This window comes from Mercenaria mercenaria, chromosome 8 (genome assembly GCF_021730395.1).
Source record: "Mercenaria mercenaria strain notata chromosome 8, MADL_Memer_1, whole genome shotgun sequence".
Taxonomy (NCBI): domain Eukaryota; kingdom Metazoa; phylum Mollusca; class Bivalvia; order Venerida; family Veneridae; genus Mercenaria; species Mercenaria mercenaria.
In genome coordinates, this window is record NC_069368.1 from 59643044 (window position 1) to 59670600 (window position 27557).

The 27557-nt window shown below is 36.8% G+C and overlaps 1 protein-coding gene across 1 annotated transcript; it reads right to left on the reverse strand.

The window, feature by feature from the left end:
* Positions 1–839: 839 nt before the first annotated feature.
* On the reverse strand, positions 840–27557 carry LOC123566273 (ATP-dependent Clp protease ATP-binding subunit ClpX-like). Its single transcript, XM_053550066.1, has 10 exons — positions 27289–27557; positions 26120–26341; positions 25624–25736; positions 20566–20749; positions 16894–17058; positions 14026–14190; positions 5567–5817; positions 4063–4350; positions 2047–2139; positions 840–1091 (listed from the first exon to the last, which is right to left on the reverse strand). Exons 1-10 carry the CDS (start codon positions 27341–27343, stop codon positions 879–881), a joined length of 1749 nt encoding a protein of 582 aa, XP_053406041.1. The 5' UTR covers positions 27344–27557; the 3' UTR covers positions 840–878.

The following is a 27557-nucleotide window of genomic DNA, read 5'->3' on the forward strand; positions in this document are numbered from 1 at the left end:
ATCTATCTCTCATGAAAAGACACAGTCATGAACACAGTCAAATCAAGTCTGCTTTAACTTTGCATGGTTGCCTTCTATGTTTTAGAAGGATTTTCTGAATGATTTATTAACTAACTGATACATTCCAAATTGATACATGTATATGAATAATTTACTCTGGCTATGTCCTACTGAAATTGTTCTGAGCCATGTGAACATCAATCAAACCATGCCTCTGATGTCATAAAAGTAAAACTTAAGGTAGTTTCTACTGTAAAAGCAGAAATTTTCGCGAGGGTTTAATTTTCACTATATTCACGAGGCCCTACATCTCGCGAAAATAAATCCTCGCATAAATATTCACCATTAGTATAATTTGAATTCAAGCAGGATACCATTTTTACAATTTCGCGAATATTCAAATACTCAAAATTTCAAATTTGTGAAATTTTGACCCCGAGAAAATATGTGCGTTTACAGTATTTTGCAGCTGTGGTACTTAAAATGACTTGCCCAGAATCAACAAGAGGGCCATGATGGCCTCAAATTGTCCACCAAATTTTCAGATTAACAGGTATACCTAGAAACATTTCTGCCAGTACTTTCCCCTTAGAATATTTCTATACTGGACTAGTTGTTTTAAAAAGAAAAGATAACATTTGAAGATTTTTTTCTATTTAAGCTCTTCAGGTCATTATTTGACAAATCACAATAATATGACTGCTCTTGATAGATGGTACGGACAACGAGTGCTCTCAATAGCTCACCCAAAGTACTTGATGCTAAAACTCCAAGCCAGTGAAAGCTAAAAAATGAAATATAAATTCATATAAAACAGGCAATCATAAATTAAGAGATCCTTTCATTTTCCCTGTTTTTATTGTTGAATTAAAAAATGGTTATAAGACTTTTGGACTAGAATCTTTTAAATTGTCAATGTTTGTTTCTTGTATATCAAAGTTTGTACTGTCACTCTCGTATTCCAGATCTTCAGGATCTAGTCCATGTACAAATGTTGGAGGTGTGTTATTACGAATCACATCTTCATTAACCACAACACGTTTTATATCTGATCCTGGAACCTCATACATTGCTGTCAACAAATGACGTTCCTGAAATAAAAAAAAATCTTTTTAAAAACGCTTTATTTACAAATGAGCTGTGCCATGAGAAAACCAACATAGTGCATTTGCGACCGGCATGATCCAGACCAGCCTGCACATCTGCACAGTCTGGTCAGGATCCATGCTGTTCCCTAACAGTTTCTCTAATTGCAATAGGCTTTGAAAGCGAACAGCATGGATCCTGAACAGACTGCTTGCTGGTCACAAATACACTATGTTGGTTTTCCCGTGATACGGCTCAAATGTAATATACTAAGACACTAAAACATGGTTCGGAAGTACCTACTGGTCGTATGATAATCCTAGTATAATAATGGCACCTGAGGTTTTGCCTTTATATCTGTCTCTCAACAAGGGCTGACAAATTTAAAAGGCATAATAATACCACATAGTAATCATGATCCTTGCAAAGAAATAGATCAAGTAGCAGATGTGGCCTCTAATAAGAAGACACAGTTCACCAAGGACTGGAACCCGTAACTTATTTTTGACCACATATAACCAACTTGGCCTAGACATCATCAAGATAGCCAATTTGACCAAATATCATGTAGATCTGGAAGACAATTATGCTTTTTACAGTGTAAGAAAGGTTTTAATATAATTTAAACCAGTGTTCCAGCTTTTCAACTCAAATGATACAGTTTCAAACTTGACCTAGATTTGACTCGTTCAGGTTTCATGTAAATCAGGCACAAAATGTGGCCTCTGGTGTGTAAACAAGTATTTTTTTTTTATCTGTCTCTGACCTAGTGACCTACCTTTTACAACAAATTACCCAGATTTAAATTTGAACATGGTGATGGTACACAAGTGTTGAAAGTTTCAAAGCTTTATCTCAAAAGGTTTTGTCAAAATGTGGACTGGTATAGAAAACTTAACCAAGGTGTGACGTGATGCCAACATCAATGCAGTGGTGAATAGGATAGCTATTATTGCTTACCACTTCAGCTCGAAGACCTCTAGCGCCCATTTTTTTCTTCATTGCAACCTGAGCTATGGCACGTAGAGCCTCTGGAGTTATATCTAATTCACACTGAAAAAAGGTGTAATACATAAAAAAGAATTGTTAACAGAAAATTCAATGTCATGAATCATACTATATTAAGATGACTTTATTCAAATAAAAGCATGAAAATTATAGTGTCCTTTCCCACAAACAATATGATGGCTACAAACAGTTTGAATATATAACTACATGAGGAAAGTACATTTAACCTGGAATGGCATGACTTAAATATACATTTTCTCCTCGAAAATCATAATGTGAGCTTAGTCACCACTGGAAACCAGCATGAGCAATTCATCAAAAAGACTGTTTATAAACAAGTATGTCCACGGGCAGAATGTCGAGCCCTCCAGCTGTCAAGTGTGACCTTGACCTTAGACCTAGGGACCTGGTTCTTGCGCAAGACACTCTGTCTCATAATGGTGAACATTCATGTCAAGTTAAATCAAAATCCCAACATGCATGAAGAAGATATGTTCTGGACAAACTTCAACTTGACTTTGACCTACAACTATGACCTTGACCTTTGAGACAGGAACATGGGGTTTGTGCATGACACACCTTCTCATTGAGGTAAACATTCATGCCAAATATAAACAAGATTGGTCCATGCATGTCAAAGTTATGGTCCTGACAAAATCGGATGGATGCAAAGACTGATGGACGCACGCACATACACCAAACCGCCAAAAGTGGTGACAATATCGAGCTCACCGCAATCGGGCTCGACAAAAACAGTGAAAATCAACCATCTGACATGTAAAGCAGTGAAAATCAACCACCTGACATGTAAAACAGTGGCCAGATGTCCAAGGGCAACATGTCGAGCCCACCAGCTGTTAAAAGGACTGGGAGTTGCACATGAAACTCTGTCTCATTGAGACATACATTTGTGCCAAATAAAACAATTGTGCCAGGTTATTTTATAATCCCACATTCAATGACGAAGTTATTGTCCGGACAAGGTCAATTATAGCCATATTTGACCTTTAAACTCCAAGTGTGACCTTAACCTTTAAGATATTGACACAGGTTTTGCGCGACACACACTGTCTCAAGGTGGTGAACAATTGTGCCAAGTTATTTTAAAATCCCACAATCAATGACAAAGTTATTGTCCGGACAAGGTCAATTATAGCCATATTTGACCTTTAAACTCCAAGTATGACCTTGAACTTTAAGATATTGACAAGGGTGTTGCACGAGACACGCCGTCTCATGGTGGTGAACAATTGTGCCTTGTTATTTTTAAATCCTACAATCAATGACAAACTTATGGTCCAGACAAAGAAATCCAGATGGACACACTGACGCACAGATGCAAGCACGCACATACACTGAACAGCCATTTGGACAACTATGTCTTCGCTCCCTTAAGGGCTCAACAAAAATCAACCATCTCACATATAAAGCAGCAAAAACCTACCACCTGACATGTAAAGTTGTGAAAATTAACCACCTGATATGTAAAGTAGTGAAAATCAACCAGTTAATATTTAAAGCAGTGAAAAACAACCACCTGACATGTAAGTAGTGAAAATCAACCACTTGTCATGTAAAGTAGTGAAAATCAACCATTTGACACAAAGTGAAAATCAACCACCAGCAGTGAAAATCAACCACTTGTAAAGTAGTGAAAATTAGCCACCTTATATATAAAGTAGTGAAAATAAACCACTTGACATGTAAAGCAGTGAAAATCAACCAGCTGACATGTTAACTAGTGAAAATCAACCACTTGACACGTAAAGTAGTGAAAATCAACCAGCTGACATGTAAAGCAGTTAAAATCAACCACTTGACATGTAAAACAGTGAAAATCAACCTCTTGACAAGTAAAGTAGTGAAACTCAACCTCTTGACATGTAACCTGCTGACATTTAAAGTTGTGAAAATTAACAACATACCATGTAAAATAGTTCAAGTATCTACATCACTTGTGAAACCTACCTTATCTAATAAGAAGCTGTGTTTAAACTGTTTTAATAAGGAATTCTTTGGTTCTGTTAGAATTTTTACTAAAATATCTTCATCAAGAGAATGGAATGGACACAATTTTGGCATTCTGCCAACAAATTCTGGAATTAGTCCGAACTCAATGAGATCACAGTCTTCTACTTGTTTCATCAATTCATCATGTAACTGATTGTCAAATTCATTCTTATTATCCTGATTTTCATACAGTGTTGAGCTTTTCTCTTCTGGCACTACAGTCATAGGTGCACCAAATCCTAAATACTGCAAAAGAAGATAAAAGGCATACAGACACTAAATAGGAAAATGGCGTGCTCATAATGGCGGATTCAAATAGTCCTCAGTTTTTTTACTCTGTAGAGCTATTTTCCTTTAATACTCTCTTTGCATTTTTTTTTGCTGGAATCACATGACAGATCTATGCTTGAACGGTGGTAGCATTTTCATAATGAAATTGCAACATGGCAGAATTTGTCATGGATACTTAGATCATACACCACCATTACAGTTTGGGATCTCATTTTTTAGCTGATTTTGCAGTTTGACTGAAATATATTTTTCTTGCATCAAACATGATGCCCACTTTTCTTCTGATTTTTATTCAGCACTGACAATTATTATATTCTTCAAGAAAATGTAAGTTACAGACGTTTAAGATGTGTGCTGCAGCCATTGGACATATGTCAATTTTATATAGAATAAAGAAGAACAGCTATTCAGTGTGTTGTAACCTTAAATATGCATGTCTGTTAGGCTCTTAGTATAATTTATTAAAACTGTATAAACATAATGCTACATCATGCCAGATCTAAAATAATTAATAACAATACTGTTGTTAAACAGCAATACTTCTATCAAATAGCAATAAATAATTTTAGTCAATATTCAATGCATAAACATCAAAACAAAACAAATGCACTGACTGTATATTTGCTTTCCGTTGGGTTTAAAGTCTCATTTACTCAACTCTGGTCATACGGCAACTTCTGAGCTTTTCATGGTGAAAGAAGATGCATGGTGCCCTCTAGACATTATTTCAGAAAACGTTTGCAATCTGGGTAAAAATGCTGACCTTTTGCAAGTCAGATTGATGCCTTTTGTACATGACAACACTAGCACAGCTACAAACTCACAAACGTGAACCTCAGCGAAGCAAGCAATATAAAGTAAGCCATCTGCATAATTTAGCCGTTCATGCCCACAACTAGTTTTCCTCTTCAAGAAAGAGATTTCCTCTTCAAGAAAGAGAAAGAAACCTGTGTGGCTCTATTTAAGACCATCACGGATACAGGGAATCATATAAAACTAGAAAGCTCAAACTGGCAATGATCTCCTCTCTAAATGTTACTTTTTATTTTGAAAGAACTATTAATTTTCACAGTCACTGACCATATGTCTATGTTAAAGTACCTGGGGATATTAATTTCAGTACACCGGAAAAGTTAAATAGCTAAGCATGCAGTCAAATATCGTATGTTACCTTAACATTTTTCCTTCGTTGTACAATCTTGTCTAGACCACTGAATGCCCCGGCAGCAACAAATAGAATATTTGTGGTATCAACAACAACCGTATCACCCCTCATTTTCCTGTTTTTCTCTGGCACATTGACTTGTGTACCCTCCAGCATTTTCAGCATCCCTTGCTGTACTCCCTCACCACCAACATCCTTCAAATGCTGAGTGTTTTGTGCTTTGGCTATTTTATCAATCTCATCCAAGAATACAATACCTGTATACAAAACATAGGCTATAATTCAACCTTTACACTGCTAAATTTCTAAAATGGACTGATTTATCACTCAATTCTGGCAGTACCATTTATTATTTGAAGGGGTGTTCACTGAATATTTACTGACTGAATAGCAAACAGGGCAGACCATGATCAGCCTACACTGACATACAGGCTGATCTTGGTCTGCACTGGACACAAAGGCATAATCACTTGTCGGCAGCTGGCTTAAGGTTAATAAATCTGTTCCAATTTCACGGGGTGGAATTTTTAAGCTAAAATGAGCATCACCAGATCATTTCCAAGGAAAAACACTTCAGGGTCCTTCATCAACACTCTTCAATAACCAACATGGTATATATAGAGATATTTGTGGGCTTCTAATTTTCGCTATATTAGTGGACATCTTACATAAAGGACTGATAGGATACATGTATGAGCCAAAAATGGACCCCATCAAGTTTGCATGAGAAATAACTCTTTATAATGGTTTTCATATTCTAGTTATTTAAGCAGCCATTTCACATAATCTTATCTTATCCGAGGCATTCCCAAGTCGGTACATGTACCCACATATTTCAGAAAATGTGGGTATATGATAAAAAAGTTGGGTACAGACCATACAAATTGAAAAACAAGAGGACCATGATGGTCCTGAATCGCTCACCTCTTCCCACATGACCCAGTTTTGAGTATGACGTTGTTTTTTCTATTATTTGACATAGTGACCTAGTTTTTGAGCACATGTGACCCAGTTTTGAACTTGACCTAGATATTATAAAGATAAAAATTCTGACCAATTTTCATGAAGATCCATTGAAAAATATGGTCTCTAGAGAGGTCACAAGGTTTTTCTATTATTTGAACTATTGACCTAGTTTTCGAAGGTACGTGACCCTGTTTTGAACTTGACCTAGATATCATCAAGATGAACATTCTCACTAATTTTCATGAAGATCTCATGAAAAATATGGCTTCTAGAGAGGTCACAAGGTTTTTCTATTTTTATACCTACTGGCCTAGTTTTTGACTGCACGTGACCCAGTTTCGAAACTGACCTAGATATCATCAAAGTGAACATTCAGATCAATTTTCATGAAGATCCATTGAAAAATATGGTCTCTAGAGAGGTCAAAAGATTTTAATAATTTTAGACCTACTGACCAAGTTTTTGACCGCAGTTGACCCAGTTTCAATTTGACCTAGATATCATCAAGATAAACATTCAGACCAACTTTCATACAGATCCCATGAAAAGTATGGCCTCTAGAGAGGTCACAAGGTTTTTTTATTATTTGACCTACTGACCTAGTTTTTTAAGGCATGTGACCCAGTTTCAAACTTGACCTAGATATCATCAAGGTGAACATTCTGACCAATTTTTATGGAGATCCATTCACAAGTATGGCCTCTAGAGAGGTCACAAGGTTTTTCTATTTTTAGACCTACTGACCTAGTTTTTGACCGCACATGACCCTGTTTTGAACTTGGCCTAGATATTATAAAGATAAAAATTCTGACCAATTTTCATGAAGATCCATTGAAAAATATGGTCTCTAGAGAGGTCACAAGGTTTTTCTATTATTTGACCTATTGACCTAGTTTTTGAAGGTACGAGACCCTGTTTTGAACCTGACCTAGATATCATCAAGATGAACATTCTCACTAATTTTCATGAAGATCTCATGAAAAATATGGCTTCTAGAGAGGTCACAAGGTTTTTCTATTTTTATACCTACTGGCCTAGTTTTTGACTGCACGTGACCCAGTTTCAAAACTGACCTAGATATCATCAAGGTGAACATTCAGATCAATTTTCATGAAGATCCATTGAAAAATATGGCCTCTAGAGAAGTCAAAAGATTTTAATAATTTTAGACCTACTGACCAAGTTTTTGACCGCAGTTGACCCAGTTTCAAACTTGACCTAGATATCATCAAGATAAACATTCAGACCAACTTTCATACAGATCCCATGAAAAGTATGGCCTCTAGAGAGGTAACAAGGTTTTGTGTTATTTGACTTACTGACCTAGTTTGTTAAGGCATGTGACCCAGTTTCAAACTTGACCTAGATATCATCATCAAGGTGAACATTCTGACCAATTTTTATGGAGATCCATTCACAAGTATGGCCTCTAAAGAGGTCACAATGTTTTCTATTTTTAGACCTACTGACCTAGTTTTTGACCGCACATGACCCTGTTTCGAACTTGGCCTAGATATCATCAAGATGAACATTCAGACCAATTTTCATACAGATCCCATGAAAAATATGGCCTTTAGAGAGGTCACAAGGTTTTTCTATTATTTGACCTACTGACCTAGTTTTTGATGGCATGTGACCCAGTTCCAAACTTGACCTAGATATCATCAAGGTTAACGTTCTGACCAATTTTCATGAAGATCTTATGAAATATATGGCCTCTAGAGAGGTCACAAGGTTTTTCTATTTTTAGACCTACTGACCTAGTTTTTAATGGCACGAGAACCAGTTTTGAACTTGACCTAGATATCATCAAGGTGAACATTCGGACCAATTTTCATGAAGATCTTGTGAAATTTAATTATGGCCTCTAGAGAGGTCACAAGGTTTTTCTATTTTTAGACCTACAGACCTAGTTTTTGAAGGCATGTGACCCAGTTTCGAACTTGACCTAGATATCATCAAGATGAACATTCTGACCAACTTTCATAAAGATCCCATGAAAAATGTGACATCTAGAGTGGTCACAAGCAAAAGTTTACGGATGCACGCATGGACGATGGACGACAGACACCACGCGATCACAAAAGCTCACCTTGTCACTTTGTGACAGGTGAGCTAAAAATGTTCCAGCTGAAACAAAGTGACGAAGAAGTATATGAGAAGTGACACTTTTATTCCGCCTGTGTTAATGACAATGGTTTGTTTTAACACATGCACCACAGGGATACAGCTAGAGCTTATAATGGAGAAGTCACTTCTCCTCCAACAAAAGTGGGGAGACTTCAAGGTGAAGAAGAGAGCGTTCCCTTCAAATTTATCATTTCTAACTGGACATAAAACCCCCAACTGCAAGCAAGCTTGTGAAGCGATTTTAAAAAATGGCTATAATTTTCTTGTTTATGGATAAAAACTATTGATGTGACCACTCCTTTTCTTAGATACATCATATCATATGCAATGAGTATTACTTCGTTCCATAATTCTGAAAAAAACAAGAGCTGTCGGAGGACAGCAACGCTCGACTATTCAACAGCCTTGTCAATTGAATGAATATAAAAGTCGAAAAAGGGGCATAATTTTGTAACAAGAGATCACAGAGTGATCTTGGCGCCCACCAATGTGCCATTTTTGAGTGTTCCAAATTTCAAGACTTACTGACTAGCTCAAGGTCAAATTTCATTCTGTACACAACACTTTGCATGTAGTCCAAATTCGAAAGCTGTAGCTTGAGAAATGTGAAAGTAGGTCACTAGATCAATTTCAAGGACGAAATGTGAAAGTAGGTCACTAGGTCAAAATCAAGGTCAAATTACACTTCAGAACACAAATTTATGCATGTGGTCCAAATTTAAAGCCTGTACCTTCAAAAATGTGGAAGTAGGTCACTAGGTCAATGTCAAGGTCAAAGTTTGTTTCGGTACACAATCCTATGCATGTGGTCTAAATTTGAAGCCTGTAGCTACAGAAATGTGAAAGTAGGTCACTAGGTCAATCTTAAGGTCAAAGTTCATTTCGGTACACAAAACCATGCATGTGGTCCAAATTTGAAGGCTGTAGCTCGAGAAATGTGAAAGTAGGTCACTAGGTCAAAATCAAGGTCAAATTTTATTTCGGAACACAGAACTATGCATGTGTTCCAAATTTGAAGCCTGTACCTTCAAAAATGTGAAAGTAGGTCACTAGGTCAATGTAAAGGTCAAAGTTTGTTTCGGTACACAAAACTATGCATGTGGTCCAAATTTGAAGGCTGTAGCTTGAGAAATGTGAAAGTAGGTCAGTAGGTCAAAATCAAGGTCAAATTCCAATTCAGAACACAAAACTATGCATGTGGTCCAAATTTGAAGCCTGTACCTTCAAAAATGTGAAAGTAGGTCACTAGGTCAAAGTGAAGGTCAAAGTTTTTTTCAGTGCACAAAACTATGCAAGTGGTTCAAATTTGAAGGCTGTAGCTACAGAAATGTGAAAGTAGGTCACTAGGTCAAAATCAAGGTCAACTCATGTCAAGGTTCATCTTGCCACTCAAAGCCATACATGTGGTCCAAATTTGAATGTTGTAGGTTATTGACAAGAAGATTTTAAAATCTTTTCCCTATATAAGTCTATATGAACCATGTGATCCCCCAGGGCGGGGCCATATTTGACCCTAGGGGGATAATTTGAACAAACTTGGTAGAGAACCACTAGATGATGCTACATTACAAATGCCAAAGCCCTAGGCTTTGTGGTTTGGACAAGAAGATTTTCAACGTTTTTCCCTATGTAAGTCTATGTAAACCATGTGACCCCCGGGGCGGAGCCATATTTGACCCTAGGGGGATAATTTGAACAATCTTAGTAGAAGACCACTAGATGATGTAATATACAAAATATCAAAGTCCTAGGCCCTGTGGTTTTAAACAAGAGGTTTTTCAAAGTTTTTCCCTATATAAGTCTATATAAACCATGTGACCCCTGGGGTGGGGCCATATTAGACCCCAAGGAAATATTTTGAATCATCTTGGTAGAGGACCACTAGATGATGCTTCATACCAAATATCAAAGCCCTAGGCTCTGTGGTTTTGGACAAGAAGATTTTCAAAGTTTTTCCCTATATAAATCTATGTAAATTATAGAAATAAACAAAGGGCCATAACTTACTAAAAAATTGTTGAACCAGTCTGATTTTCAGGGGGACACAACTAGGGTACCAATACATCATTCTGACAAAGTTTGGTCAAAATCCCCCAGGTAGTTTCTGAGGAGATGCGATAACAAGAAATTGTTAACGGACGGAAGGACGGACGGACGGACGGATGGACGGAAGGACGACGGACCACGGACGCAGAGTGATTTGAATAGCCCACCATCTGATGATGGTGGGCTGAAAATGGGAAAAAGAGTTAAGGAACCTTCACAGTGCTTATCAGCTCATGACGGTTAACAAGTGTGAAAAGTTTCAATCCATTCCCATTAGTGGATACTGAGATACCAGCTTACATACAAAAACTTAACCAAAAACTGCTAAGTCAGAAAAAGGGGCATAATTTTGAAAAAATGCAAAGTAGAGTTATGGGACCTGCACATTGCATGTCAAATTATGACAGTGAACAAGTGTGTGAAGTTTCAATCCATTCCCATTTGTGGGTACTGAGATACCAGCTTACATATAAAACCTTAACCAAGAATTTCTAAGTCGAAAAAAGGGGCATAATTTTGTAAAAAGGAAAAACAGAGTTATGGAACCTGTGCAATGTAGGTCAGTTTATCACAGTGAATAAGTGTGTGAGGTTTCAATCCATTCCCACAAGTGGTTACTGAGATACCAGCTTACATACAAAACCTTAACCAAGAATTTCTAAGTCGAAAAAGGGGCATTATTTTGTAAAAAAGCAAAATAGAGTTATGGAACCTGTGCAGTGTAGGTCAGTTTATCACTGTGAATAAGTGTGTGAAGTTTCAATCCATTCCCACAAGTGGTTACTGAGATACCAGCTTACATACAAAACCTTAACCAAATCGGGACGCGGATGCGGACGCTGACGCATGGGTGAGTCCAATAGCTCACTATTCTTTGAATAGTCGAGCTAAAAAAAGCTGTTTTCAAAAATTCCAGCTGGTGCTGGTAAGTATTACAGATTTTATAAACAAGAGGACCATGATGGTCCTGAATCGCTCACCTCTTCCCACATGACCCAGTTTTGAGTATGACGTCGTTTTTTCTATTATTTGACATAGTGACCTAGTTTTTGAGCTCATGTGACCCAGTTTTGAACTTGACCTAGATATTATGAAGATAAAAATTCTGACCAATTTTCATGAATATCCATTGAAAAATATGGTCTCTAGAGAGGTCACAAGGTTTTTCTATTATTTGACCTATTGACCTAGTTTTTGAAGGTACGTGACCCTGTTTTGAACTTGACCTAGATATCATCAAGGTGAACATTCTCACTAATTTTCATGAAGATCTCATGAAAAATATGGCTTTTAGAGAGGTCACAAGGTTTTTCTATTTTTATATCTACTGGCCTAGTTTTTGACCGCATGTGACCCAGTTTCGAAACTGACCTAGATATCATCAAGGTGAACATTCAGACCAATTTTCATACAGATCCCATGAAAAGTATGGCCTCTAGAGAGGTCACAAGGTTTTTTTATTATTTGACCTACTGACCTAGTTTTTGAAGGCACGTGACCCAGTTTCAAACTTGACCTAGATATCATCAAGGTGAACATTCTGACCAATTTTCATAAAGATCCATTCAAGGGTATGGCCTCTAGAGAGGTCACAAGGTTTTTCTATTTTAAGACCTACTGACCTAGTTTTTGATCGCAGTTGATCCAGTTTCAAACTTGACCTAGATATCATCAAGATAAACATTCAGACCAACTTTCATACAGATCCCATGAAAAATATGGCCTCTAGAGAGGTCACAACGTTTTTTCATTATTTGACCTACTGTCCTACTTTTTGATTGCACGTGACCCAGTTTCAAACTTGACCTAGATATCATCAAGGTGAACAATCTGACCAATTTTTATGGAGATCCATTCACAAGTATGGCCTCTAGAGAGGTCACAAGGTTTTTCTATTTTTAGACCTACTGACCTAGTTTTTGACCGCACATGACCCAGTTTCGAACTTGATCTAGATATCATCAAGATGAACATTCAGACCAACTTTCATACAGATCCCATGAAAAATATGGCCTTTAGAGTGGTCATAAGGTTTTTCTATTATTTGACCTACTACTGACCTAGCTTTTTATGGCACATGACCCATTTTCGAACTTGACCTAGAAATCATCAAGATGAACATTCAAACCAATATTCATACAGATCCCATGAAAGATATGGCCTTTAGAGAGGTCACAAGGTTTTTCTATTATTTGACCTACTGACCTAGTTTTGGAAGGCACATGACCTACTTTCGAACTTGACCTAGATATCATCAAGGTAAACATTCTGACCAATTTTCATGAAGATCTTTTGAAATATATGGCCTCTAGAGAGGTCACAAGGTTTTTCTATTTTTAGACCTACTGACCTAGTTTTTGACCACACATGACCCAGTTTCGAACTTGACCTAGATATCATCAAGGAGAACATTCTGACCAATTTTCATAAAGACCCCATGAAAAATGTGACCTCTAGAGTGGTCACAAGCAAAAGTTTACACACGGACGGACAACGGACGCTGCGCGACCACAAAAGCTCACCTTGTCACTTTGTGACAGGTGAGCTAAAAAATTTTGCTGCTATATCTTGCATAATTATAGTCATAAATTTAGCATGAACAGTATCGGATTCGAATAAAATTGAAAAGTAACTTGTAGAAAATTGCCCGATGGAAGTCAATCTGCAACCGGTCATTTGTAAATATTTATAAACAAGCAGCTGTAATACAGGTCTTTCTTTTATAATGGAGACCCAATAATTGTGTAGTAGATGCCAGCTGACCGCTTATTCATCAACTTGTTGAAAAAACGTTCAAAAACGTTGTTTTTGCACTCCCACATGTTGACAATTATCTGAAAGTGTCAAAAATGTAACTGCATCACTGATTGGCTGAATACTATTGTGTCTAGTTTTACGAATAATCTGATTCGCTGTCACACTTCTCGCAAAAATCTCACAAGTACCTGAAGTAGGCAGAGCTTAAATTATGCCATCGTCATGTAAATGCAACTCATCTTGACACCTAGCCAACTGTCAACAATTTGAATTGTGGTAATGTGCGTGTGTGAGTCAAAAATAAAGTCCGGTTGCTTGAATTTCAGCTAATTATGGACAATGTATTTTCTTTAAGATTTTTTACGTGTGCATTGTACCCATGGGTTTTTAGAAGTTGCGTGCAAGTGACTTTTTATGTGTGAATTACGCAGATTTTAGCGTGAATGTGAATGCTGTAGATATCCCATCCTTTAGAGTTAAAAGGTTCAGTTTTTACTGTGTGACTGAAATAACACTATTCCACTACACCTCAAAAATTTGTGATCAGTGAATCTTAGTGTACTTACCCTGCTGGCATTTGTCCACATCACCATTCGCCTGCTGAAGAAGTTTCCCTATCACAGATTCAATGTCTTCGCCAACGTAGCCAGCCGATGTCAGTGTCGTACAATCACAGATTGCAAATGGAACATCTAATATGCGTGCTAACGTCTGAGCTAACAGAGTTTTTCCTAAAAAGGGAACAATTCCTTTATTTTGCATGTTAAATCATACATGAGAACTCTCAATCTCAATTTAGGATTTCTGAATGTTTACAACCTTGCACCATTTTTTTTTTCTCAAATTAAACCTTTATTTTGCAAGAACAAGATATAAATTACACAAAAAACTAAAGTTTTCCTGGGGTGGCAGTTGAATCTTTTAAAAAATTTAATATCATTTATTATGTAAATTTTATGGCATTAACCTATTCATCCTTGTGTCAAAAATTTTTGGAACATTTTTTTAAAACTTTTCAAAGTTATAAACCCTTAGCATGCTGGTCACGATTGATTCTGCCTTTCATGAACTGCACTGTTTGCCATTCAGTCAGTATTTTTTGTTCAGCATCCCTTTTAACAGTTAATGGTTACTACTGTCTAAACTGAAAGATGGACAAGTTCATTATAGAAATTTAGCAGGATAAGGGTTTAAACATAGAAATGTTGTTTTTTATGATAATAAGATGAATAAAATTAAATCTGAAATTCAAAGATAAACAAGAGGGCCATGAAGGCCCTGTATCGCTCACCTGACCTATTGACCTAAAGATCATCAAGATCAACATTCTGACCAAGTTTCATTAAGATATGGTCATAAATGTAGCCTCTAAAGTGTTAACTAGCTTTTCCTTTGATTTGACCCGGTGACCTAGTTTTTGCCCCCACATGACCCAGATTCGAACTTGACCTAAAGATCATCAAGATTAACATTCTGATTAAGTTTCATGAAGATACAGTCATAAATCTGGCCTCTAGAGTCTTAACAAGCTTTTCCTTTGATTTGACCTAGTGACCTAGTTTTTTAACACACCTGACCCAGATTTAAACTTGACCTATAGATCATCAAGATTAACATTCTGACCAAGTTTCATTAAGATATGGTCATAAATGTGGCCTCTAAAGTGTTAACTAACTATTCCTTTTATTTGACCCCCGTGACCTAGTTTTTGACCCGACATGACCCAGATTCGAACTTGAACTAAAGACCATCAAGTTTAACATTCTGACTAAGTTTCATGAAGATATAGTCAAAAATGTGGCCTCTAGAGTGTTAACAAGCTTTTCCTTTGATATGACCTAGTGACCTAGTTTTTGACTCCATCTGACCCAGATTTAAACTTGACCTAAAGATTATCAAGATTAACATTCTGACCAAGTTTCATTAAGATATGGTCATAAACGTGGCCTCTACAGTGTTAATTAGCTTTTCCTTTGATTTGACCCGGTGACCTAGTTTTTGACCCGACATGACCCAGATTCAAAATTGCCCTAAAGATCATCAAGTTTAACATTCTGACTAAGTTTCATGAAGATATAGTCATAAATGTGGCCTCTAGAGTGTTAACAAGCTTTTCCTTTGATATGACCTAGTGACCTAGTTTTTGACCCCACCTAACCCAGATTTGAACTTGAGCTATAGATCATCAAGATTTGACCAAGTTTCATTAAGGTATGGTCATAAATGTGGCCTCTAGTGTAAACTAGCTTTTCATTTGATTTGGCTTGGTGACCTAGTTTTTTATCCTACATGACCCAGATTCAAACTGGACCTTAAGATCATCAATATTAACAATCTGACCAAGTTTCATGAAGATACAGTCATAAATGCGGCTTCAACAGTGTTAACAAGCTTTTCCTTTGATTTGACCTGGTGACCTAGTTTATGATCCCAGATAACCAAATATCGAACTCGTCCAAGATTTTATTAAGGGTAACATTCTGACTAAGTTTCATTAAGATTGGGCCAAAAATGTGACCTCTAGAGTGTTAACAAGCTTTTTCTTTGATTTGACCTGGTGACCTAGTTTTTGACCCAGATGACCCAATATCGAACTCGTCCAAGATTTTATTGAGGGTAACATCCTGACCAAGTTTCATTAAGATTGGGCCAAAATTGTGACCTCTAGAGTGTTAACAAGCTTTTCCTTTGATTTGACCTGATGACCTAGTTTTTGACCCCAGATGACTTAATATCGAACTCGTCCAAGATTTTATTGAGGGTAACATTCTGACCAAGTTTCATTAAGATTGGGCCAAAAATGTGACCTCTAGAGTGTTAACAAGCTTTTCCTTTGATTTGACCTGATGACCTAGTTTTTGACCCCAGATGACCCAATATCGAACTCGTCCAAGATTTTATTGAGGGTAACATTCTGACCAAGTTTCATTAAGATTGGGTCAAAAATGTGACCTCTAGAGTGTTAACAGTCAAATTGTTGACGACGGACGGACGGACGGACGGACGGACGGACGGACGACGGACGACGACGGACGCCGGACACAGGGTGATCACTAAAGCTCACCTTTGAGCACTTCGTGCTCAGGTGAGCTAAAAATCTGGTTCTCAAATGGCTGCAATTAACAAGAGAGAATGGGAATTTTGGGGAATTTAAAAGATTTCCTGTTACCACCCTTGAAATTCTCAAGAATGATGTATACCGGTAATATGGAAGGTATAGTCTAATATATAAAGAGAAATCAATGAAAAACCTTGTAACACAAAAAGTAGACCAACACAACAGGTAGAGCAACACCCTTCAGCAGGTGTACTATAAATCCTCCTTAAACAGAAGAAACCGTGACTCCTGTCAGACTCAAACCAATGGTACAGATGGGAAAGTGATCTGATGTCAGTGACTTCTCCCATTTAGCAAGTCACAGAAATAGACTCACCTGAACCAGTGGATCCTAACATGAGTATATTACTTTTCTCTATAACAACTTTATTCTTGTCTGTCTGAGACTCAAAGGTAAATATTTCATGTGGTTTTGACATAGAGGCTCTTGGTCCTAGGGCACTCATCTTCCCTGAATCCTTAGAAAGCTCTAGCAGCTCCTCTGAAAGATATTTAGAAATATTCTCACAATAAAACATGTTACCATCCATTTCTAACATAGCAGTAAAGAATATGTCCTAGGAAGACACAAGTGCAGACATGTCTATCATATGCAAAAACAAACAGGATTCCTCTATGTGCTTTTTTATTTCATGTTTTTCAATAGTTTCATCTCCAAATTTAATATACTCATTTTGTAGTTTGATACCAGTGAAAATATATCAAATATTACCAGATATATTTAACTGGTATCTAAGTAAGGTTATTTATAGTCAACACCAGTTATCTATATTGGCTAATCTGCCAGAAACATAGTATTGAGAAAAAAACAACAACAGAAGATTCTTCACTTCAAGAAGTTTCCCTGATCCTTTAACCTTCCAGGTATGTAGCATCTATATGAGAAACTCTTATAAACACCTTGTGTACTAATTATAACAAGAGGGTCATGATGACCCTGGATCGCTCACTTGAGTAATATGAGCCACGTTTCAAATGGCAAATTGATGCTAAAATATTAAAAAGGTAGGTCAGTAGGTCAAATTCATGTTAACTGATAGTCAGTTTTAAGATCGGTGTGCAAAACTGTACACATCATCCAAATTTCAAGGATGTATCTTAAAAAACAAGAAAGTTGGTTAGTAGGTCAATGTCACAGTGAAGTGATCCCTAATCGCTTGGGGTCATCAGGTAATTATAATTAAACAGTCTAGGAAATATGATCTGATAATTTTTGAAGTATTTTTTCCAATATAACTCATAATTATAACAAGTGACCCCCAGGGTGGGGCCTCTTTTCACCCCAGGGGCATAATTTGAACAAACTTGTTAGAGATCCACCAGGCAATGCTACATACCAAATATCAAAGGCCTAGGCCTTGAATTTTTAGACAAGAAGATCTTTTTTTCCCCTATACACATGTACATTTTAGTCTATGTTGAACTTGGTACCACCAGGACAGGGCCTCTTTTCACCCCAGGGACATAATTTGAACAAGTTTGGTAGAGAAACACTAGAAAAGGCAACATACCAAATATCAAAAGCCTAGGCCTTGCAGTTTCAGGCAAGAAGCCTTTTAAAGTGTTTTTCCTATATGTCTATGTAAAACTTGAGACCCCTGGGGCAGGGCCTCTTTTCACCAAAGGGGCATAAATTGAATAATTTTGGAAAAGGACCATAAGGCAATGCTACATACAAAATATCAAAGGCCTAGGCCTTGTGGTTTTAGACAAGAAGATTTTTAAAGTTTTTTTTCCTATATAAGTCTATGTAAAATTTGTGACCCCGGAGCGGGGCCTCTTTTCACCCCAGGGGCACAATTTGAACAATCCTGATAGATGATGTCACATGCCAAATATCAAGGCTCTATGCCTTGCGGTTTTGGACAAGAAGATTTTTAAAGTTTTTCCTTTCGGTTGCCATGGCAACCAGAGTTCTGCATGGAATTAAATTCTTTGTACAATTTTGAAAGGGGACCACCCAAAGATCATTCTGTGAAGTTTGGTGTAATTCTATCCAGTGGTTTTCAAGAAGAGGATTGTTTTAGAAAATGTTGACGGACGCACGACGGACATTGAAAGGTCACAAAAGCTCACCATGAGCCTTTGGCTCAGGTGAGCTAAAATAGTAACTGTAGTCTCAGAAGTAAGGGATCTAACTCATCACACTCTAAAAAGTAAGGGATCTAGCTCATCACACTCTCAGAAGTAAGGGATCTAACTCATCACACTCTCAAAAGTAAGGGATCTAACTCATCACACTCTCAGAAGTAAGGGATCTAACTCATCACACTCTCAGAAGTAAGGGATCCAACTCATCACACTCTCAGAAGTAAGGGATCTAACTCATCACACTCTCAAAAGTAAGGGATCTAACTTGTTACACTCTCAGAAGTAAGGGATCTAACTCATCACACTCTCAGAAGTAAGGGATCCAACTCATCACACTCTCAGAAGTAAGGGATTTAACTCATCACACTCTCAGAAGTAAGGGATCTAACTCCTCACACTTTCAGAAGTAAGGGATCCAACTCATCACACTCTCAGAAGTAAGGGATCCAACTCCTCACACTCTCAGAAGTAAGGGATCTAACTCATCACACTCTCAGAAGTAAGGGATCTAACTCATTACACTCTTAGAAGTAAGGGATCTAACTCATCACACTCTCAGAAGTAGGGGATCTAACTCATCACACTCTCAGAAGAAAGGGATCTAACTCATCACACTCTCAGAAGTAGGGGATCTAACTCATCACACTCTCAGAAGAAAGGGATCTAACTCATCACACTCTCAGAAGTAAGGGATCTAACTCATCACACTCTCAGAAGTACGGGATCTAACACATCACACTCTCAGAAGTAAGGGATCTTACTCATCACACTCTCAGAAGTAAGGGATCTAACTCATCGCACTCTCAGAAGTAAGGGATCTAACACATCAAACTCTCAGAAGAAAGGGATCTAACTTATCACACTCTCAAAAGTAAGGGATCTAACTCATCACACTCTCAGAAGTAATGGATCCAACTCATCACACTCTCAGAAGTAAGGGATCTAACTCATCACACTCTCAGAAGTAGGGGATCTAACACATCACACTCTCAGAAGAAAGGGATCTAACTTATCACACTCTCAGAAGTAAGGGATCTAACTCATAACACTCTCAGAAGTAAGGGATCTAACACATCACACTCTCAGAAGTAACGGATCTAACTCATCACACTCTCAGAAGTACGGGATCTAACACATCACACTCTCAGAAGTAAGGGATCTAACTCATAACACTCTCAGAAGTAATGGATCCGACTCGTCACACTCTCAGAAGTAAGGGATCCAACTCATCACACTCAGAAGAAATGGATCGAACTCATCACACTCTCAGAAGTAAGGGATCTAACACATCACACTCTCAGAAGTAACGGATCGAACACATCACACTCTCAGAAGTAAGGGATCTAACTCATCACACTCTCAGAAGTAACGGATCTAACTCATCACACTCTCAGAAGTAACGGATCTAACTCATCACACTCTCAGAAGTAAGGGATCTAACTCATCACACTCTCAGAAGTAAGGGATCTAACTCATCACACTCTCAGAAGTAACGGATCTAACTCATCACACTCTCAGAAGTAAGGGATCTAACTCATCACACTCTCAGAAGTAACGGATCTAACTCATCACACTCTCAGAAGTAACGGATCTAACTCATCACACTCTCAGAAGTAACGGATCTAACTCATCACACTCTCAGAAGTAACGGATCTAACTCATCACACTCTCAGAAGTAACGGATCTAACTCATCACACTCTCAGAAGTAAGGGATCTAACTCATCACACTCTCAGAAGTAACGGATCTAACTCATCACACTCTCAGAAGTAACGGATCTAACTCATCACACTCTCAGAAGTAAGGTATCTAACTCATCACACTTTGATTCAGTCCAGCATCTAAGCACTAGACCACTGCATGTTTTCCCAAAATACAAAACAGATACATGTACTTACCTCTTGAGTGGAATAAAGGTGTTGACATACTGATTTCACTAAGTGATGTCTCCGCTGCCATAGAAGTTGATTTCTGGTTAGGAAGGTTATGTCTAACTCTTTTGTAGTGGTGATACACAGATGTGGACAAGATAATTTTAGCCAGCTCTTGTCCAACCACGTATTTGTCAAGAAATGTCTTCAACTAAAATATTTCAAAAGTGGCGAAACTCCGTGCATCTCATGGTTTATAAAGCAGACAATTTTGAATTCTGTAAATTAGTGTAAAAAAAAGAAAATAATAAACAGGATGGCCATGAAAGCAGTTTGTTCACCTGACCTAGTTCTTATCACCAGATAACACAAAATTTGATTTTACCTAAATTTCATTAAAACAAACGTTCTGACCCTGTTATATGAAATGAAGCTTTTTCAATGATCTGACCTAAGTGACCTGTTTTTTTGGCCCTCTTTAACTCAGTTTCAAACTTTATCTAGATTTTATTAAGACTAACATTCTGACAAAATTTACTGAAGATCAATATAAAATGTGACCTTCAGTAAGAAGATAAGATTTTTCAATGAAATGATCTAGTGACCTTGTTTACCAGTGCTAACAAGGTTTTTCCTTGGTTTGACCTAGTTTTTGACCAAAATAACCCAGTTTGAAGAATGACCAATTGGACAAACACTTTCCAAAGCTCCCTCAAGAGTCTAAAAATGTTGTATCAAGAGTGTTAATAAGACTAATCCTACTAACTGACCTAGTGCTCTAGTTCTTTTTATCTTGGCGCACTTTTAAACATGACAAAGATTTCAATGAGACAAACTTTCTGATAGTCTGCAAGACTTATGAAGCACAAGAAGAAACTCTGAATTTAATTTTTTTTTAACCTTCACTCTGCTAAATTTCTAAAATGGACTGGTCCATCATTCACTTTGGGCAGTACCATTTATTATTCGAAGGTGTGTGCATTGAAAATTTACTGACTAAATAGCGAACAGCGCAGACCATGATCAGCCTGCACATGGTCTGCACTGGTCGCAAAGGCAGAATCACTTGCAAACCAGCAGGCTAAAGGTTAACACGGTGTTTTTATGTTTTCACATAGTGGCTTAGTTTTTAACCATAGATATTCCAGTTTTAAACCTGACATAGATTTTATAGTGACCAACATTCTGACAAACTTTCATGAAGATCAAAAGGAAAATGTTGGCTCTAAAGTGTTAACAAGGTTTCTTCTTTCTATAATTTGACCATGTGACCTAGTTTTTGACCTTAGATAACCCAGCTTCAAACTGGACCTAGATTTTATAGAGACAACAAGGGTTCTAACCAAGATCAATGATGATCAGGTAGAAATGTGACCTTTATCATGTTAACAAATTTTATCTATTATTTGACCTTGTGACCTAGTTTTTGAACCCAGGTGACCCAGTTCTGATGCTCTCCTAGATTTTATTGAGAGAAACATTCTGACAATTAGACCAACAGTCTGACCTCTATAGAGTGCTAACAGTAAAACTTTTGTCAAAGGATGACTGATGACAGACACAGGGGTATCACAATAGCTCATCTTCAGCACATTATGTTCAAGTGAGTTAATAAATCATCTAATTTTGTAGGCAAAAAAAACAACACAAAACAAGGAGCTGCGTTCAATAAACGCTTGATGCCCCCGGTGGCATCCTTGTCGATACAAAGCAACCTAAGTCCAAAACGAGGTCAAGGTCAAACTTGAAAATGAACATGGAAATGATGCACAGTTTAAATTCTGGCGCAACAAAACAAAAATATTAACTGACCAAGCAAAAAAGTCATTTTACAACAAAACAATTAATGATAATAAGGCAAATCCTAAGAAACTATGGGACAATCTTAAGGATCTGTCCGGTCAATCAGTGAAACATCAAACAAATTTCATAAATGATGATGATGGAAACCCAGTCCAAAATCCTGAAGAAACAGCCAATATATTCAACAACTACTTTGTAAACATATTCAAAAGTGCACCTGAAGTATCAGAACACATATCAGACCAGCACAGAACAAAACTACAATCTTTTGTCCAATCACACATTACACAATCACAAAAATTCTCTATTCCACCTATTTCAGAAGAATTTGTACTTAAACAACTAAAATCACTAGATACAAGTAAATCAACAGGTCTGGATGGTCTTGGGCCAAAATTTCTAAAAATTAGTGCTAATGTAATTACCAAACCACTAACAAAAATATTCAATATCAGCCTTGAAAGTTCAGTATTTCCAGCCCTATTTAAGACAGCAAAAGTGACGCCAATTTTCAAGAAAGGCTCAAAAACAGATAGAAACAACTACAGACCAATATCTATTCTTCCTGCACTGTCAAAAATATTAGAGAGCCATGTTTCACTTTCTATTAGATCATACATTGAAGAAAATAATTTAATTCACACAAATCAGTCAGGATTTCGCAATAATCACTCGTGTGAAACAGCACTAATATCTATTACAGAAAACTGGATCAAGGCAATAGACACAGGACAAGCTGTTGGCACAATTTTCCTTGATCTAAGCAAAGCATTTGACCTTGTCAATCACTCATTGCTGCTCGATAAATTGTCAGCATATCAATTCGACTGCAATTCGATCAAGTGGCTTCAGTCATATCTCAGAGACCGCCAACAAAAAGTATGTGTGTCTGGAAAGTACTCTGATTCAATGGAGATAACGTCAGGAGTTCCACAAGGCTCAGTTTTAGGTCCCCTCTTGTTCATTATGTATATTAATGACCTTCCTCTATATATACAACACTCAGAAACAGATATGTTTGCTGATGACACAACCATCAGCACAACAGACTCTGATGTAAAAGTAATATACAAAAACCTTCAGTCTGACTTAGACATAATTCACAGTTGGTGCTCACAAAATGCCATGCTTCTCAACATTCAAAAAACAAAATTGATGTTCATAACTGCAAATAATTACAAACAAAATACAATTCAACAATCATCCCAAAAGCTTAAATTAAATAATGAAGTTATTGCTTACTCCAAATGTGAAAAACTGCTGGGTGTTAATGTAGACAGTAACCTAAACTGGAAAGCACATGTTCATAGCACACTTAAGAAATGTAATTCAAAACTCTACCTCCTCATGCGTATAAAACATTATCTCAGTATCAGTGTACGCAAAATGTTCTACAATGCATATATATTGCCGCATATAGACTACTGCTGTACAATTTGGGGAAATTGCAGTCTTGAGCTTCAAAATCTGTTCATCAAGTTTCAAAAGCGAGCAGCCAGAATAATTCTAGACAAAGATTTTGACACACCATCCAAATTGCTGTTCAAAGAACTTAAGTGGATGACATTCCCAGAAAGACTGGAATTTAAAAAAGTCATAATTGTCTATAAATCTCAACATGAACAGTCACCAAGCTACATCCAACATCTTTTCACAAAATCCAGCTGCTCTCATGCATTCACTCTCAGATCACACTCAGATGACCTTTTACACATTCCAAAGCCAAATAAAGAATTCTTTAGAAAATCGCTGTCATACTCTGGACCACATATATGGAACTCCATTCCACTACAAATACGCCAGTCCTCTTCCATACAGTCATTTAAACATGCTTACTTACAGTGGAGGTTCTCTGGTGAACACTGATAGCTGTTATCATTCATGTACATAATATTATACTTCTTGTCATGTTTAATTTATGTCTTTGTTTTAATGCTGAACTTAAAATGTTAATTAGTTTTATGCCATTACTATCATGTTGTAAATACCATGTACATATTTCAAGAGGCTCACAGGGAAGACTGGGCTTGCCCAACTGTGTCGCCTCTATAAATAAAGTCGTTATTATTATTATTATTATTATTATTAAACTGAGGTCAGGTGATGTTTGAAGATGAGGAATGGTCACAGGTTACATCTGTATTAGTATCAATTCATTCTTGTAAGCAGTATTATTGCTAGACGAAACGGTCCCATTTGGTTAACCAAGAGATGGCCCATATAAAGCAACCCAAGTCCAAAATGAGGTCAAGGTCAAACTAATGTCAGGTGATGTTTGAAGATGAGGAATGGTCACAGGTTACATCTGTATTAGTATCAATTCATTCTTGTAAGCGGTATTGATGCTAGACGAAATGGTCCCATTTGGTTAACCAAGAGATGGCCTATATAAAGCAACCTAAGTCCAAAATGAGGTCAAAGTCAAGGTCAAACTGAGGTCAGGCGATGTCTGAAGATGAGGAATGGTCACAGGTTACATCTGCATTAGTATCAAGTCATTCTAGTAAGGGGTATTGATGCTAGACGACATTTGGTTAACCTCGTACGGACGGACGAACAGGACGATCACTATATGCCTCCTGCATCAGTAGATGCCGGGGGCATAAAAACAAACAACCATTTTGTGGGGATGCAAATTTGTGGTCTTTGGTTTTTAAAGAGAAATTCATTCTTTATGAACTGAGCTTCCTTGTATTCATATAACATAAAGTTCTTTTATCATTAAATTAAAGTTTTAACTAACTTGTTTGTAATAGGACTGGGTATGTGTATATTACATACTCCTAAAGTCAGAATAATTTTGTGTGTGTGTGTGATGCTTTTCATATCTATTAAAGTCCAAACTTGATGATGTTCTGTGACCTTTGAAAATGCCAATTCATAATTTGTTTCATTAAATGAGCCAAACCAGCACTAATTCAATAGTTGTGATTTCTCTTGTTTAATAATGTTTAAACCAATTTCTATTTATTTACTATGGTCAATATAGTGGCATTGTATACTTGTCAGTGAATACTTTTTACACAATGTGTATGTATCCAATATTTTTTACAATGCGATTATACAACAAGCACAGTTAAGAACTGCATGAAAGTTCTCCTGACAAAATCCAAACATTTTTGTTCCAGAATTATTTATTATATAGAATGCTGCATGCAGATTTGCAAGTTAACATTCCTTTTCAGTTTATTTGTCAACATCATTCCAAAATAGATTGTAACAAACATTACTTTTTTACTGAAATTGTCACTTCTGGACCTAAAAATGAACATAATATCATACCTCTTTTGGTGATAGAAGTGCCTCTTCTTTTGGGGCTGGGGTTGATTTCGGAATTTCATTTGCCTTCAAGAAGAAGTAATGGCATTCCATGCATCGTAGAAATCTGGGATGACCTGTACAAATGAAACAATGAATGACTTCTAACACAACAGGGAAAACAAAGATTCAAATACATCATAACTTTCTCCCTGTTTCCAACAAGCAATATTTTTAATTTTCCAATAAGCAATATTTTTATTTTTGGTAAGTTTTTTTGTCATTGTACTCAAAATCCTACCAAGTTCGTCTAATAATCAGATACAAGAAATTCAATAAAACAGTTATGTTTCATTTAAATATCTCAACCAAAACTAAGTTTTTGAGCAGAAATGATCAGACTGACGCTGCTCGGACAATTACATACCCCATTCTTACAACCAGGCTCTTTTGAAAAACCTAGTTAGTATCAAATAAAATGTCTTGTTAATTTCTACTCAATATGCTAATTTTGCTATACCTTCAAACTGAGAAACTTCTGTAAATGGGGAGTTGCAGGATGGACAATGGATTAAGCCATCTTTATTGTTTCTCTTTCCACTCCCACCATGACCTCGATTCCGACCAGACCCCGATTTCCTGCTAGCGTGGTATGAGCTGCTTGTGTGGAGCGACAGTGACAAAACAGGAAATACAGACTCTAATGCTCTGCTTGCCAGTCTATAAGGCTCGTCAAATTTTCCTGCAATTAGTTTATTACTTTATAACTTAACTTAGAAAAAGTGACTCATTCTGTGAAAGTTTTTAATATATCATTCAAAATGACAGCAACACTTGTCTTCATTAATCAAAAGCCTTGTAATTAAAACCTAGATGTGTGTCTTCTGTGCCCCTATTTACTATCACTACGGTCATATTACCTTTTAAATTAATATTACCCTGGGTTGGAGGATCAGGAGAGCAGGGATGTATGGATACTACAAACTACTATCAAGAAACATAATTAAAAGGAAACTGTCAGAGAGATTTTTTTAAATCTAGAGTGGAGGGAGAGTAAATCCAAAATAAAACATAAGGTGTATAACATCACACACTTAAAGGCACTGACCTCCAGATTTTGGCTAAAAATGATCTTTTTTTAAACTTGGTGTTTGGTCATATTATGAACTTCAGAAGATGAGTTTTTGTTTCTAAACTATCTTAAAATTTTTATGCCAAATCAAGAAAAAAAAAGATGCCCGTATTGGGAATCAAACCTGGGCTGCTGCGGCAATAAAAACTTTCACGCTGTCTTTACCAGTACTGCCACAGAGGACTGTGTTCAATTATGCATTAAATATTATATATATCTATAATAAAGGCATTTTGCCTTGAGTAAAGCATTACAAACGCTTTTCAATTTATTTTCATTGTTTCCTGTGACTTACAATGTATTTAAAACAATGAGAAAAATACAATTTTTTTTTTTAATAGAAATTATTAGAATGGGAAATGTTTAATCTCAACAGACTGTGTGATGCAGGCGCGGTGAGAAAATGTTTATATGTTTCACCATAACCAATCAAGAATAAAATAATCATTTCATTTGCTTAACATTATTGTACATGTTTTGGAATTCCTGCCAAGTAGGCAGAGGTTTATTTCATATTATTTTTCCACTTTAAATACAATGATGCCTAACCAACTTACTTGTGCAACTCTGAAAGCTCCTCAGTACAGTTGGCATTAGCCTTACCGCAGCCATGTTTCCGACAATTTTGTTTGTTGCACAATAAACTTCCTGTAGATTTATATTTGCTGATTTAACTGTTACTGTATAAAAACGTAGTATTCAATCATGGACTGCATCAAACTGTTCATGTTATTTTCCCTGCATTGTAAGCTGTCACGTTGTAAAAATGAAAAATTATAAAAGTATTCCGCTGCTGTCAGCAAAGCAAAGGTCAAGGTCGTTCAGA

Coding starts and splice junctions, on each gene's coding strand:
- LOC123566273 (XM_053550066.1), bottom strand. CDS start 27,343: ATGGCTGCGGTAAGGCTAATGCCAACTGTACTGAGGAGCTTTCAGAGT. Junction 20,750..25,623: donor CACTTCTATCACCAAAAGAG/GTATGATATTAT, acceptor GAAATATTTTAG/TTGAAGACATTTCTTGACAA. Junction 4,351..5,566: donor AACGAAGGAAAAATGTTAAG/GTAACATACGAT, acceptor CTTCTTTTGCAG/TATTTAGGATTTGGTGCACC.